Below are 14,162 nucleotides of genomic sequence, written 5' to 3' on the forward strand. Positions count from 1 at the left end.
GAGGCTCATTGAAGATCAAGACATTTGGACATTTGCAGGAATCATGTGTAGCTGTGCAGGAATTTTTGAATTTATTCAGGGTGCCGGTGATAAGTCACCTCCTACTCTTTGTCGCAGCACACTTTGGGATCTTCAACATCCATCCACAATAATGGTGATGACGGGTCCAAAACCTGAAGCCAATCAGAATCAAATGCAGACTAGACAGCTCAAAGGTAAGTGTGCTACATCTGCACCCTCATTGTGGACAAGGGAGGAGGAGTGAGAAGAGATTTTTTTTAAAGAAAGGTTGCGTATGTAATATATATATGGCCCCAAAAATACTGTGAATTTCAATACCCCTCTTGTGCCCGTATTCCCTCATAATTGTTATCATGCAAATGAATATCAACCGTAATTGTAACGATGTTACGAGGTTGCGTGACCGGAATCTATCGCTGCATTAAATAAGTTGTAAAAAAATATATATATATATATATACACGACGACTTCTAACTAAATGTTGAAAGGTTGATTTGTTTTCACCATAAATCACTCAACCAGGTATACAAAAGGCCATTCTTCATTTGTGGGATAAATTTGTAAAAAAATTAATACGTTTGTACTATGGCTGTACTGTACGCAGCTTGCGTTTGTATAAAACCAGTCTAGGCAAGGGAAGACTGTTTGTGCAAAAGCAAACAAACCCCTAAAGTTTTCCTTTCCCTAGTGTCTAAACGACACTGTTATCTGTGCGGCCTTTGAACATTTTCAAAGAATCTTATTATGTGACAGTTTATTATTATTTCAATGGATTTTCCCCAATCCATCCATCGACACCCATTGTTTGTCCATGCTAGTCTATCTTTTCCTTCAATGCATCTGTTGGTGTTTCCCCCCTCTCTCAACTGTTCATTTTGGCCTGTTGTGTCCTGATCCTTTCAGTGTACCAGCTCTTCCACGAGCCTCGACTGTAAAAAAGGATCCAAAGCCATGATCTTTTCTACCCTCATTAACTCCTCGCCCCAAGGCTTCCTATTTCCAAATTTCCATTTTCCCCCCTCCTGCGAGTTTCCTTCTATATATTCATCTTGTCCACAACATACATCCTTTCTAGTCTAGTAGGAAGACTAGGTCCCCCTGCACCCCCCGGAGATATACTTCTAATCAGTGTTTCTAGATTGGAGAAAATGTGTAGAAAATGACTAGCTATGGCCCCAAGCTGAAAACATGTCCCACATACCATTTTTATGCAAATTACTGCTGCCATTATCAAAAAAACGATTTTTGACATATCTCAGCCAATATTGCAGATAATTGAAAAATGAAGGTGTCTAGACCCATGTTTTGAAGGGCATAGATCATGATAGAACTATTCATAACATGATTACATGTGTCTATGGTATACTAGTATGCTAATTAGTGCTTTATTTACAAAATAATCACAGTTTTACGAAATAATAGACTCATATTAAGGTCCGTCTACACAGACGTTAACACAAAGTTTTATTTTTCTAAATATTACAACTGTCAAAATAGTCCTAGCACTCAATGTGACCACTCTTCTCTTGCTTGTTTTAGATAAACATCATTATGTTACGTGGTCCTCCCGGTAACTACCTGGTCTTGGTGACCCCCGGACCGTGGGAGGGACCCCGCCAGAAAGATATATGGTTTATACGCTTTCGTAACGCAATCAATATGAATTCCGGTCAAGAAGAAACCCCACACCAAGGATCCGGAATAATCAATAATATATTCACTGAGCAATCAACAACCATCAACAATGCACAATCAATATTACAACCATGTGAACTCATCTACACAAACTCTAAGATGGCCATCTTAATCTTATACATTCCTCACGTGAGCCCCACTCCTGACTCCCTCCGTGGTCAATGTCTCTCCTCTCCGCACACGGGCGGTTGAACGAGCCCCGGGCGGACGTGCTCTAAACGTGCCGTCTCGGACTGGGGCCGCGGCTGCAGCGCACCTCCTTGCCAAGCCACGGGGCAAACCCAGCGCGGCGTCCAACGTGCGCGAGGCCCCAAGTGCGACTCTTACGCGTCCTTGTAGATGGGCAAAAACCCAGCGCGGCTTCCGACGCGAGCGAGGCCCAACGTGCGGACCCGTACGCGTCTTTGTAGACGGGGCAAAACCCCGCGCGGCTTCCGACGCGAGCGAGGCCCAACGTGCGGACCCGTACGCGTCTTTGTAGACGGGGCAAACTGTCCCGGACGCTTGGTTTCGTGCACGAACTCACAGTGACTGGACGTGTCCAAAGGTATTTACCGCCCAGGTAACTCCTCTCGCCAGACGTTTCGCAACGGCGCGTTTTCCGCGCAGCGTAAGGTCGATTCCACCTTCTCGTCGTCGCGGGGCGAGGAAGAAGAAGCACCGTCCTTTTCTCTCCTCGTGTCTTTTTCTTCTTCCGTTTCCGGCCACTTCCGTTTCCGGCCACTGGTTCCGAAGGGCTCCTGACCCTCCCATCACAACAACCCTTAATATAATACACACGGATAAGCAACCTGAATGGTAATTTACATACATTCACCTAAATATGTAACACTCCCCCCCTTCAAGAAAGAAAGTTTGAACCCAGCGAAACTTTCTTTGCCGGCCAATTTGGAGAAACAAACCAGATCACTCAACCCCCCCCCCCCCCCCAGATTAACTCAATCTGGACAAAGCGTCCGCCACGACATTGTCCCGGCCCCGTACATGTTCAATTTCCAAGTTGAACCCCTGCAAAGCCAAACTCCATCTCATCAACCTCTGATTTTTATTTTTCATTCTTTGAATGAAGGTTAAGGGGTTGTGATCCGTAAAGACCTTTATGGGAAAGGACGTGATTCCTAAATACACCTCATAATGTTGAAGCCCTAGCAGGAGAGCCAGGGTCTCTTTCTCCACGGTGGCATAATTTACCTGATGTTTATTGAACTTTTTGGAGTAGTAGCACACGGGGTGGTCCACCCCATCCTCATCTTCCTGTAACAAGACCGCTCCCGCCCCCACATCGCTTGCATCTACGGCCAACTTGAAAGGTGCCTGAAAGTCCGGAGCGGTTAGGACCGGAGAGCTCATTAGTATCGCTTTGACATGGGCAAAGGCCGCCTGACATTTGCCATCCCAAACGAATGGGGTCTCCTTTCTCAACAAACTCGTTAAAGGGGCTACCACATCCGAAAAATTCTTACAGAACCGCCGGTACCACCCCGCCATCCCTAAGAATCTCATCAGCTCTTTCTTCCCCTTTGGGACTTGGAAGCGATCGATAGCTTCTACCTTGGCGGTCACTGGTTGTACTTGACCCTGCCCTACTACATGGCCGAGGAACACTACCTGTGCTCTTACAAATTCACTCTTGGCTAAGTTGATGGTCAGACCTGCCTCGGACATCGTCTGAAAAAATGCATGGATTTGCTTAATATGGTCTTCCATGGTCATGGTGTGGATGATTACATCATCCAGATATGCCTCCACCCCCTCCAGGTCTGCAATGAGCCTATTAATCAGTCGTTGAAATGTCGCCGGCCCGTTCTTCAACCCAAAAGGGAGGACCTTGTACTGATATAACCCGTTCGGAGTGACCAAAGCTGAGATTTCTTTGGCTCTATCGGTAAGAGGGATCTGCCAATACCCTTTCAGCAAGTCAAATTTGGTAACAAATTTAGCTGGGCCTATTCGATCAATACAGTCGTCAATCCTCGGGAGCGGATAGGAGTCGGTCTTGGTCACTGCATTCACCCGTTTTAAATCCGTACAACACCGGAAGCTGCCATCGGGTTTCGGAACCAACACACATGGGGAGCTCCATTCACTGTTGCTTGGTTCGATGATGTCATTGTCCAACATATATTGCATCTCCTTCCGAAGGTACTCCATCTTTACCGGGTTCATCCGATAGGGGTGTTGTTTCACTGGAGTGGCCTCCCCCACCTCGATATCATGATATACTAAGTCCGTACGACCAGGTACATCTGTGAACAAATGTTTAAATTCGAACATTAGGCTGGACAGTTGTCCTTGCTGTTCCCTTGTTAAATGACCTAACTTCTCATCCAAATGATTCAACACTTCGGTGTTCGTCAATTTGGGGCAGGCCTGGTCATCCAAGTTATCAAACTTCACACCGGCGTTTCCGTCCATTGTCACTGGTACGACCGGTGAGACAGGAACTACGTCTTCCACCGGTTCCCTCTCATGATATTTCTTCAGTCGGTTGACATGACACAACTGTCGCTTTTTTCGTCGGTCGGGAGTGGTCACCACGTAGTCTGTCTCATTCACCCTCTCCTCCACTGCATAAGGACCGAAATATCTAGCCTGGAGGGGCTGACCTGGAACGGGCAGCAATACTAACACCCGGTCCTGAGGACTGAAATTCCTTATCTGCGAGGTCTTGTCATGTCTCTCCTTCATTTTCCCCTGGGCCCTTCTCAAGTTCCGTCGTGCCACCTCACACGCCTTTGCCAATCGGTTTTTTACTGTGGCCACATACTCCCTCATCGGTGTCCGGGACTCCTGTAGTAACCACTGTTCTTTCACCAATTTCAACGGTCCCCGCACTGCGTGTCCAAACACCAGTTCAAACGGGCTGAATCCCAAGGAATCCTGCACGGACTCCCTCGCCGCAAACAACAATAGGGGTATCCCTTCATCCCAATCCTTGGCACATTCAAAACAATACGTTCGGATCATATTCTTTAAAGTCTGGTGAAACCTTTCCAGGGCCCCTTGGCTCTCGGGATGGTAGGCGCTGGATCTTACTTGTTCCACCCCCAACAGGTGTACCACTTGCTGGAACAGTGTGGACATGAAATTGGTCCCCTGATCCGATTGAATGATCCTAGGTAGGCCAACCCAAGTGAAAAATTTAATCAAGGCCTTTGCAATAACTGCCGCCGTTATTTTCCTCAGGGGCACTGCCTCGGGGAACCTGGTGGACGCACACATGATGGTCAGTAAGTATTGATGTCCAGCTTTGGTTTTGGGTAAAGGGCCCACACAGTCCACAATGACTCGGCTGAATGGCTCTTCAAAAGCTGGAATTGGCTTTAACGGGGCGGGGGGAATTTTTTGATTCGGCTTTCCCACCAGCTGACAAGAATGGCAGGACTTGCAGAACTCCGCCACATCCCGTCGCAGTCCCGGCCAGAAAAAATGTACTAATATCCTGTCACAGGTCTTGTTCACTCCCAGGTGCCCGGCCCAAGGGGTCTCATGTGCCAAACTCAAGATCTCCTTCCGGTACAGCGGTGGCACCACAATCTGATAGTGAACTTTCCACTCATCGTCTGCGGGTACCTCCGGGGGCCTCCATTTCCTCATTAGGGTTTCCCCCTTCATGAAATACCCCACAGGTATCTTCGTAGCCTCTTCTTCCGTAACGGCTTTCTCCATTAACCTCTGGATCTCCGAGTCTTCGTGTTGTTCTTCCACTAGTCTCCTCCGGACCAGCGCGGTTTGCTCCACTTCGTTCTCTGCGGTCTCCGACGGACACTCCACGTCCCCTTGCGTTCCAGACGCTACCCTTTCTCGAAATTCCTGGGAATCCCTCCCCTGGTTATTTCCCTGTTCCGAGTTGTCTTCCCGTACCTCTAAGGGTTCCAACTCCCCCTCTCTTTCTTCCTCCTTCTCTTCCGCGTGCTTTCTACCCATAGCCCGAGTCACTGCACAGGATGGAAAGATACCCGGAATCTCCATCTCTAACCGAGTGGTGTTATTTTCCTTACTGGGCTTGTCCACCATTCTTGGATTACCCGAAACTCGCCCCCCGGCCAAATCATTCCCGATAATAAAAGAGATTCCCTCCACAGGAAGGGTGGCTTGTAAGCCTACGGTGACCGGCCCGGATACCAACTCAGAACTCAACTGGATGACATGAAGCGGAGCTTTAACATAGCCCCCGACCCCCTGTAAAAGCACACTAACCCCAGTTGCCGTCTTCTCCGACAATGGCAAAATGCCCTCCAGCATCAACGATTGGTGTGCTCCTGTGTCCCTCAATACCCTAACTGGCTTCTGGTTACTCGGGTCGCCATCCAGCGACACGAACCCCTCTGAAATGAAATGTTTGTAGCCCTCCTGAACAAGGTTCTCCCGGGACGCCGTACCTTTGACAGGGGAATCTTCCCCCAGCTCTGCTCTCCAAGAATGATTTCTCACACTTGCCAGTGCATTCGGAGTCGCACTAGACTGATTCCGTTCCGGGTTCTCCCTTTTTCGGAGGTAACATTGGGACATCAAGTGTCCAGTTTTATGGCAAAAAGCACAAGTAGGCCCGGGGGAGAACCTCGGGGTCGGCCTTGAGCCCCCCGAAAAATAAGTTTGTCTTGGGCCCGTAGCCCTCGGATTTCTAACCGTTGGGGTATCATAGTTGTCCCCATAATCATCTCGAGGCCGCCGCCATGTAAGGTCATTCTCCGCCCCGGGTGTTCCATAACTCCCCTGCTGAAGTCTAGGCGAGGAGTTAGGTTTGTGGACCCCTATTCGGTGGGTTAAGGCATAATCATCTGCCATGGTGGCTGCGTCCCACAACTTCGGTACTTTCTTTTCCTGCAGGTACACTTTGATGTCCTCGTGGACACACTGCTGGAATTCCTCCACCAGGATCAAGTCCCGCAATGTTTCGAAGTCTTTCCCGACTCCTTTTGACTCACACCACCGATCAAACATGTTTTCTTTCACTCTGGCAAACTCCACATGGGTCTCACTCTCCCTCTTCCTGGCATTCCTGAATTTTTGCCTGTAAGCTTCCGGAACCAACTCATAGGCTTTGAGGATGTGCTTCTTCAGTACCTCATAATCTGCACATTGGTCCATTGGTAGCGCCGAATAAATTTCCTGAGCTTTCCCCACCAGCACACTTTGCACGAGTATGGTCCATGCCTCCTCCGGCCAGTTTAATTGTCGAGCCACTTTCTCAAAGTGTGGAAAAAATTTCGCGACTTCTTTTTCACTGAACGGTGGAACCAGCCTCACATGTCTGCCCACATCCCAGGTTTTCTGGTTAGGTGTCGACCCCGTCAGCAAGGGTGGTGCCTCTCCCCGTTCTCTCATTAACTCCAGCTCCTTGAATTTGATTTCTTGCTGAAGCTGCATGTCACGTTCCTTTAATTCCCTTTCCGCTTTTCTCTCCTCTGCTTCGAGGTCCCTTGCAGCTCTCCTTTCCTCTGCTTGTTCCTTTTCTCTTCTTTCCTGGAGTTCTCTTTCCACTCTCCTTTCCTCTGCTTGTTTCTCTTCTCTCCTCTCCTCTGCTTTCCTTTCTTCTTCTGCTCTTTCCTTTTCTGCTTTCCTTTCTTCTTCTGCTCTTTCCTTTTCTGCTTTCCTTTCTTCTTCTGCTCTTTCCTTTTCTGCTTTCCTTTCTTCTTCTGCTCTTTCCTTTTCTGCTTTCCTTTCTTCTTCTGCTAACCTTTCCTGGAGTTCTCGTTCCACTCTCCTTTCCTCTGCTTGTTTCTCTTCTCTCCTCTCTTCTGCTTTCCTTTCTTCTTCTGCTCTTTCCTTTTCTGCTTTCCTTTCTTCTTCTTTTAACCTTTCCTGGAGTTCTCGTTCCACTCTCCTTTCCTCTGCTTGCTTCTCTTCTCTTCTCTCTTCTGCTTTCCTTTCTTCTTCTTTGATCCGTTCCTGGCTCCGTAATTGCAGCTCCAGTTTCCGGAGCTCCACGTCTTCTGGTTCTTCGGGTAGCCACTCCCAGGCTAACTCGTCCCATGTTCCTAATCCCACCATAGATTGTATCACCGTGGCCTGCAACTCTGCCTTCCTCAAATTAGTTCGGACCTCCAAGTTAAAATGTTTGGCCAATTTCAAGAGATCCGACTTTAGCAACGCTCGGAACTGTGCCTCACTCGGGGTTACCCCAAAGTTCTGTGCCACAAACGCCATGGTGCCTATCGTTAACACCTGTTAACCTTCCCCCCAAGACTTTCCCCAATTTCTCAAAAAAAAATATTACCAATTAATAATTAATTAATAAATTTTAATTACCAAAAATATTATTATTTTATTATTTTATACACTTTTAGATCCCGGACGTAGACCCAATTGCGAAACCGCAAATCGTAATTTGGACGAGCCCCCAATTCTGTTACGTGGTCCTCCCGGTAACTACCTGGTCTTGGTGACCCCCGGACCGTGGGAGGGACCCCGCCAGAAAGATATATGGTTTATACGCTTTCGTAACGCAATCAATATGAATTCCGGTCAAGAAGAAACCCCACACCAAGGATCCGGAATAATCAATAATATATTCACTGAGCAATCAACAACCATCAACAATGCACAATCAATATTACAACCATGTGAACTCATCTACACAAACTCTAAGATGGCCATCTTAATCTTATACATTCCTCACGTGAGCCCCACTCCTGACTCCCTCCGTGGTCAATGTCTCTCCTCTCCGCACACGGGCGGTTGAACGAGCCCCGGGCGGACGTGCTCTAAACGTGCCGTCTCGGACTGGGGCCGCGGCTGCAGCGCACCTCCTTGCCAAGCCACGGGGCAAACCCAGCGCGGCGTCCAACGTGCGCGAGGCCCCAAGTGCGACTCTTACGCGTCCTTGTAGATGGGCAAAAACCCAGCGCGGCTTCCGACGCGAGCGAGGCCCAACGTGCGGACCCGTACGCGTCTTTGTAGACGGGGCAAAACCCCGCGCGGCTTCCGACGCGAGCGAGGCCCAACGTGCGGACCCGTACGCGTCTTTGTAGACGGGGCAAACTGTCCCGGACGCTTGGTTTCGTGCACGAACTCACAGTGACTGGACGTGTCCAAAGGTATTTACCGCCCAGGTAACTCCTCTCGCCAGACGTTTCGCAACGGCGCGTTTTCCGCGCAGCGTAAGGTCGATTCCACCTTCTCGTCGTCGCGGGGCGAGGAAGAAGAAGCACCGTCCTTTTCTCTCCTCGTGTCTTTTTCTTCTTCCGTTTCCGGCCACTTCCGTTTCCGGCCACTGGTTCCGAAGGGCTCCTGACCCTCCCATCACAACAACCCTTAATATAATACACACGGATAAGCAACCTGAATGGTAATTTACATACATTCACCTAAATATGTAACAATTAGCATTAGTGATTCTACACTGAGTCAGTCATCATCATTTTCATCGAAATCGTCAGAGTCAAACTCTTCTTCTCCTTCCTCTTCCTCCTCCTCTTCGTGCTCTCCTGTGTTCAGAAGATCCACCAGTGAGGTTGGTAGGATGGGACCACTGGACCACATTGGTTTCAACAGTCCTTCATCAGTCCTTATCCATCCTTGCTCCTCATAAGGTTTTGGCTTTTCGATGATAGGTTGATCGGCTCTTTTGTACAATGCTACGCGGTGGTTCACACGCTGGATGTGCGGCTTCAGGGCAGACTGGCATGGAGGAAGGCGAGCCAGATCAACCTTGGACTTGGATGTGAGGGTCTTGTCCTCTCCCACCATTTTTCGTAGCAGCTTGGCACGGACAATGTCCACTGATGACTCGCGACTCTGGCCGTACATCACACAGGTGAATTTTTCTAACTGCCTCTCCACCTCAGGGTTGGCATCCCAGTTGTCACCCAGTTCACCGAATGCCCTGTGAAACCTGGGATTCTTCTCCAGCTTTTTCAAGGGCCCGACTTTTCCCTTCCCTTTGAAGGCACTGGTGCAGTCTTCTCCGCTGAACACATAGTACCCCAGGAGAGTGGCACAGTAGTCCTCTCCCAGGGATTCTGCCAGCTCAGAGACGTTGACAAGTTGGCGATGCTTCCCTGACCCTGTATCCAGGTACACCGTCAGCTTGATGTTGTGGGCATGGTGGAGCAGGATCAGGAGGATGTCTGTGTCCGGTGTTCTGACTACAGCGTTCTTGTATCCGATCTGTGATCGGTTGGTGGATAGGCGTGCAGTAGTCGACTGTTGATTTGCTGGGTGGGGGAGAACCAGTTGCAGAGGTGAAACCCCCTAGCCCAGGCACAGGCTGCAGGCCACAGCTTCCGATGTATCTGATGAAGAGCCAGATGTAGTACTCTTGCATCGTAGTGGCATAGACTGTGTCATTCTCTGCTGGCGGTGTGAATGATGAGCCTTCAGGGAACTTCGGGCCAACGCGAGTAAAGTGCAAGGGTGGGAGAGTTTTTGGTGTGTCGACCTTCAGGCTACGCTGTTGTGACCTATTGATGGTAGGTAGCATTCGGTCCTTGCTGCTCTCGAACCCGGGCTTGACCTCCTGCACCATGATTCCTCCAGCACTGTTTACAATGTTGCTGCCGTGCACACTGGTAGTGGTTTTATTCAAGTTGTCCCACTCACAGTGGAATACAAGGTTGCCCTCTCCTGTCACAATTTGTGGTGTACGATAAGTTGAGACTTCATCCAGGACCTTGGCGAGAGCAGTTTCCAACTCCAAGGCGAAATCGTAGCTCTCAGAGTGTCCAAGCCTGTGTAGTATTGTGGTGAGCTGTTTGCTTCGGAACAGGTGCCTTACAGTCACACAGAGGAGAATGTGCTTTGGTAACTTCCATTTTCCATCTGACACTGCACGGCACAGATCTTGTCCAATGGAGAAGACCAGACGCTTCACCTTTTCTGTCTCGATGCCCTCCTTGCCAGTCATTAGCACGCTGAGAAAGCGGACAAGGTCTGGAGGTAGGATGTCTTCAGGATTGAGCTCCATGTCTTCAGCTGTTGGTGGCCATGGTTGGTCTTTACACTCTCTGAAAGCCTGTAGAATACCCTGGCGAAGTTGGAGGGCAACATTTTGGTTCTTGTTTGTGCTTCCGAGTGTGAATGCTCGTGCGAGAGCATTGGAAACTGTTATGTTTGAGCTGTGCACAAGCCAGAAAGAAATGACATCACATTTGTCATGATCAACCTTCGTGAAGTGGATATGCTCCTTGATTGGGTCATTCTGTAGGCGTTTCAGTAGTTTCTCTGACCGATAATTTGAGTTCTCATATCCATTCAGTTTCAGTTCCTCGACATAGAGCAAGCGCAAGGAAGAAAGCTGTAGAACTTTATTCTGCTGGATGACCTGGGTTTGAATGTGTTCCAGTACTGAGTTGAATGCCTTTTCATGGGCGGCTGACATGCAAGCCTGCTCCTTTGGTGCTTCGGCTCTGTGAATCGCACGCTCATAGTTGTAGAATGCTGTGCGGAAAGCTTTAAAACATGACGGATGGTGTTTGGCCTCACATGCAAAGAGGTCTTTGTTTTTCACCTTTCGATGGAGTCGATAGAGACCCATTTTCTCAGCCCGTGTTTCGATTTGCTCCCATGCATTTTCTTTGTTTTTAAAGGATGGGAAGGTTGTAGGCCTCTCAGTATTGCGATGAGCATCTTTGGTCTCAACTTTCTCACAAAATATACACTCTGGCGGGAAGATGGGTTCAGCAGAACCTCCTGGTTTACGAGGAGAGTGATGCCATGATGAGGTTGATGGCCCTGGTTCTGTATCATCTCCCAGACGATGAAAGTGGCGGACAAAGTGCTTATAACACTTGCTGTGATATCCTACTCTTTCTAGGTCATCAGGAAGAGTTGCCGGGATCTGATCACATACTGATTGCATACGACATGGGGAGTCATGCGGTTGGTTGAGACGTCTATCCCGGATCTTTTGAAGCAGTTGCAGTTTTTCTGAAGCAGATCCTTTAATTTTACGGAGGGGCGTGAAATCCCCATGATCAGACATGGATGGTACATGAAGGATGCATGTAGGAGGAGAGCTTTGGGCTGCAGGTTCTACACTCCGTTTTCTTTTGGGCATGCTTGCTGTCGATGTCTACCATCACTGTTAAATGACAAATAAGAAATCACGAATGATGTTAAAAGTGCCTGTGAAAGGAGGCTCTGAGTTTTCAGTGAGGTAACAGAGGTTCTGAGTCATGTTCTACACTAGGGTACTTTTTAGCTGACTAAACCATGTTTAGTGGCATCAAAAGTGCTAATAGCTAAAACATCTAAATTCTTCCACACTAACGTTAGCTATCTAGGCCAATGAAACATTGTGCTAAGTTACTGTAGCTAGCTCAGCTGTCGTGCCTCTTTCTGGTTCAATTCATATACAGAAGTCAACAGATATGTCTCATGTTTGGCATTAACAAAAGTTTAAGTTACACCGACATTAGGAACATACTGTACATAGATGAGGCTAGCTTTAACGTTAGCTAACATGGTGCTAGCTGGCTCAGCTGTTATTCTGCCTGTTTATGATTTCATGCAGAAACTGAAGTCAAGAGTGTGAGTAACATTATAGTTAGCATCTTACCTGGCTAGATTGGAGGATGAATACCAAGAACAACACACAGATGGAATGGAAGACTGAACTTTCAACTGAGGTATTCAATAACATCAACGTTACCAATTGATACGAGCGCGCGACATTACCAATTGATACGAGCGCGCGAGCGCGCATGTTACATGGATGGAAATGTAAAATGGCAGCTATAGCAGCACTAATTTGGATCTCTAGTCTGTCATTTCTGCACTGTGATTGGATAACATAAAAAAATATGTTTGGGAGTTAACAGCAGGAGTTGGTAGATTTTACGTGGGCTGGGTGAGAAACCTTTAAATAAGCAAGTGAAAATCTCTCGCAATACAAAGTCAATGGTGGGAAGAAAAGTTGAGTGGTACCAATGTTACTGCCAATGTCCCGCCCCTATGCAAGACTCAGGAGCATCTTGTTGACATTTAACCTTGAAAATACCTGGGTTTAGACCCCTTATGTACCATGTTAAGTTATCTGCAGTATTAACGTATCCTTATCATTTGTAAAACTGATTATTTTGTAATTACAGCATTAATATGCATACTAGTATACCATAGACACATGTAATCATGTTATGAATAGTTCTATCATGATCTATGCCCTTCAAAACATGGGTCTAGACACCTTCATTTTTCAATTATCTGCAATATTGGCTGAGATATGTCAAAAATCGTTTTTTTGATAATGGCAGCAGTAATTTGCATAAAAATGGTATGTGGGACATGTTTTCAGCTTGGGGCCATAGCTAGTCATTTTCTACACATAGAAACACTGATTAGAAGTATATCTCCGGGGGGTGCAGGGGGACCTAGTCTTCCTACTAGACTATTCCTGCCCCCCATTCCTCCACACACCCAGTTAGTCTCTCCCCAAGGGGTTGCGAGACTATTGCAATGCCACTGTCTGTCTGTCCGTGAGTGTCCACATCTATATATTTTTGCTTAAAAAATATTTTTCCTTTTTAACTGCTTGTCTGAATGATGTGAAACTTTAAACATAGGAGAGACTCCCCATGGAGAATATTTTATTGATAATGTTGATGTCATAAGTCACATGATATGGCAGACATATTGGATTAAAGGAAAAAAATTGGACATCGCCAAAACTGCTCAACGAAAAAATCGAAACTTGGCATATGTCATCAGCTCCCCATGGGGTACATTGGGTGAAGCCAATGATGCCATCAGTGAAGTGATAGTCCAGCCATAATTGGTTGAATCGAAATTCTTATCCGAAAAATTTGAAACTTCATTTATATTATCTACGACCTCATGTGAGTGAATAATTACATTTATGACCTCATCAGTCATGTGGTCTGGCGGCCATATTGTATTGAAAATAAAAATGTAAAAAATCTTCTCCAGAACCGCTTAACAGATCGATGCGCAACTTAATACATATAATTGAATAGCCATGGGGGATATACTAGTTTCAATTTTTTATTTTCATATTCACATTCATTGACGCAATTTAGCCTTAATGCGCACAAAGGTGGTTGTTAAATATCCTAATAATCAATCAATAAAGCTACGGATAATGGCAACGTAGGTGACATAATAGGGTGCATGGATGATACCGGTACATGGGCCATAATAGCAGTGTTTTTCATTTAACAATGGTATTTTTGTTCAGAATGAGTGCTCGAGGCAAGACTATGTGCTCTTTTAAGTGCCATTCTAGTTTGTCCAAGTCTCCCTCCATCTTGGCCTTCAACTCTGCCGTTGGTGCCCTCTTCCCTCCCCTCTCCCTCCCCTCCCTCCTCCCCACCCTCAATCTCTATTGTTCCTTTTGTCCTGTTACCTGCTCATCTGATCAGCGTACTAGCTCTTCCACGAGCCTCGACTCTGTATACAAAAAGGATGGAGAGAATCTTTCAATTATTGGTCAACTGTGTGGATGCAATTTCTATTTCAAACAAAACGACACGGCTGGCCTTATGTGG

At 47.2% G+C, this 14,162-nt stretch overlaps 1 protein-coding gene across 1 annotated transcript; it reads right to left on the bottom strand.

The window, feature by feature from the left end:
• Nucleotides 1–1,392: 1,392 nt before the first annotated feature.
• On the bottom strand, nucleotides 1,393–13,530 carry LOC144888390 (uncharacterized). Its single transcript, XM_078766250.1, has 3 exons — nucleotides 13,335–13,530; nucleotides 9,046–9,875; nucleotides 1,393–1,574 (listed from the first exon to the last, which is right to left on the bottom strand). Exons 1-2 carry the CDS (start codon nucleotides 13,528–13,530, stop codon nucleotides 9,067–9,069), a joined length of 1,005 nt encoding a protein of 334 aa, XP_078622376.1. The 3' UTR covers nucleotides 1,393–1,574; nucleotides 9,046–9,066.
• Nucleotides 13,531–14,162: the final 632 nt, after the last annotated feature.

The sequence above is a fragment of the Myxine glutinosa genome, chromosome 12 (assembly GCF_964187855.1).
Source record: "Myxine glutinosa chromosome 12, kmMyxGlut1.1, whole genome shotgun sequence".
Taxonomy (NCBI): Eukaryota; Metazoa; Chordata; class Myxini; order Myxiniformes; family Myxinidae; genus Myxine; species Myxine glutinosa.

What these genes read in the sequence shown, in the direction of transcription:
- LOC144888390 (XM_078766250.1), bottom strand. Translation starts at nt 13,530, where the DNA reads ATGACTGATGAGGTCATAAATGTAATTATTCACTCACATGAGGTCGTA. An exon ending in TGCCAAGTTTCGATTTTTTC is followed by an intron (nt 9,876 to 13,334) that starts GTTGAGCAGTTT and finishes TCCCCCACCCAG; the next exon opens with CAAATCAACAGTCGACTACT.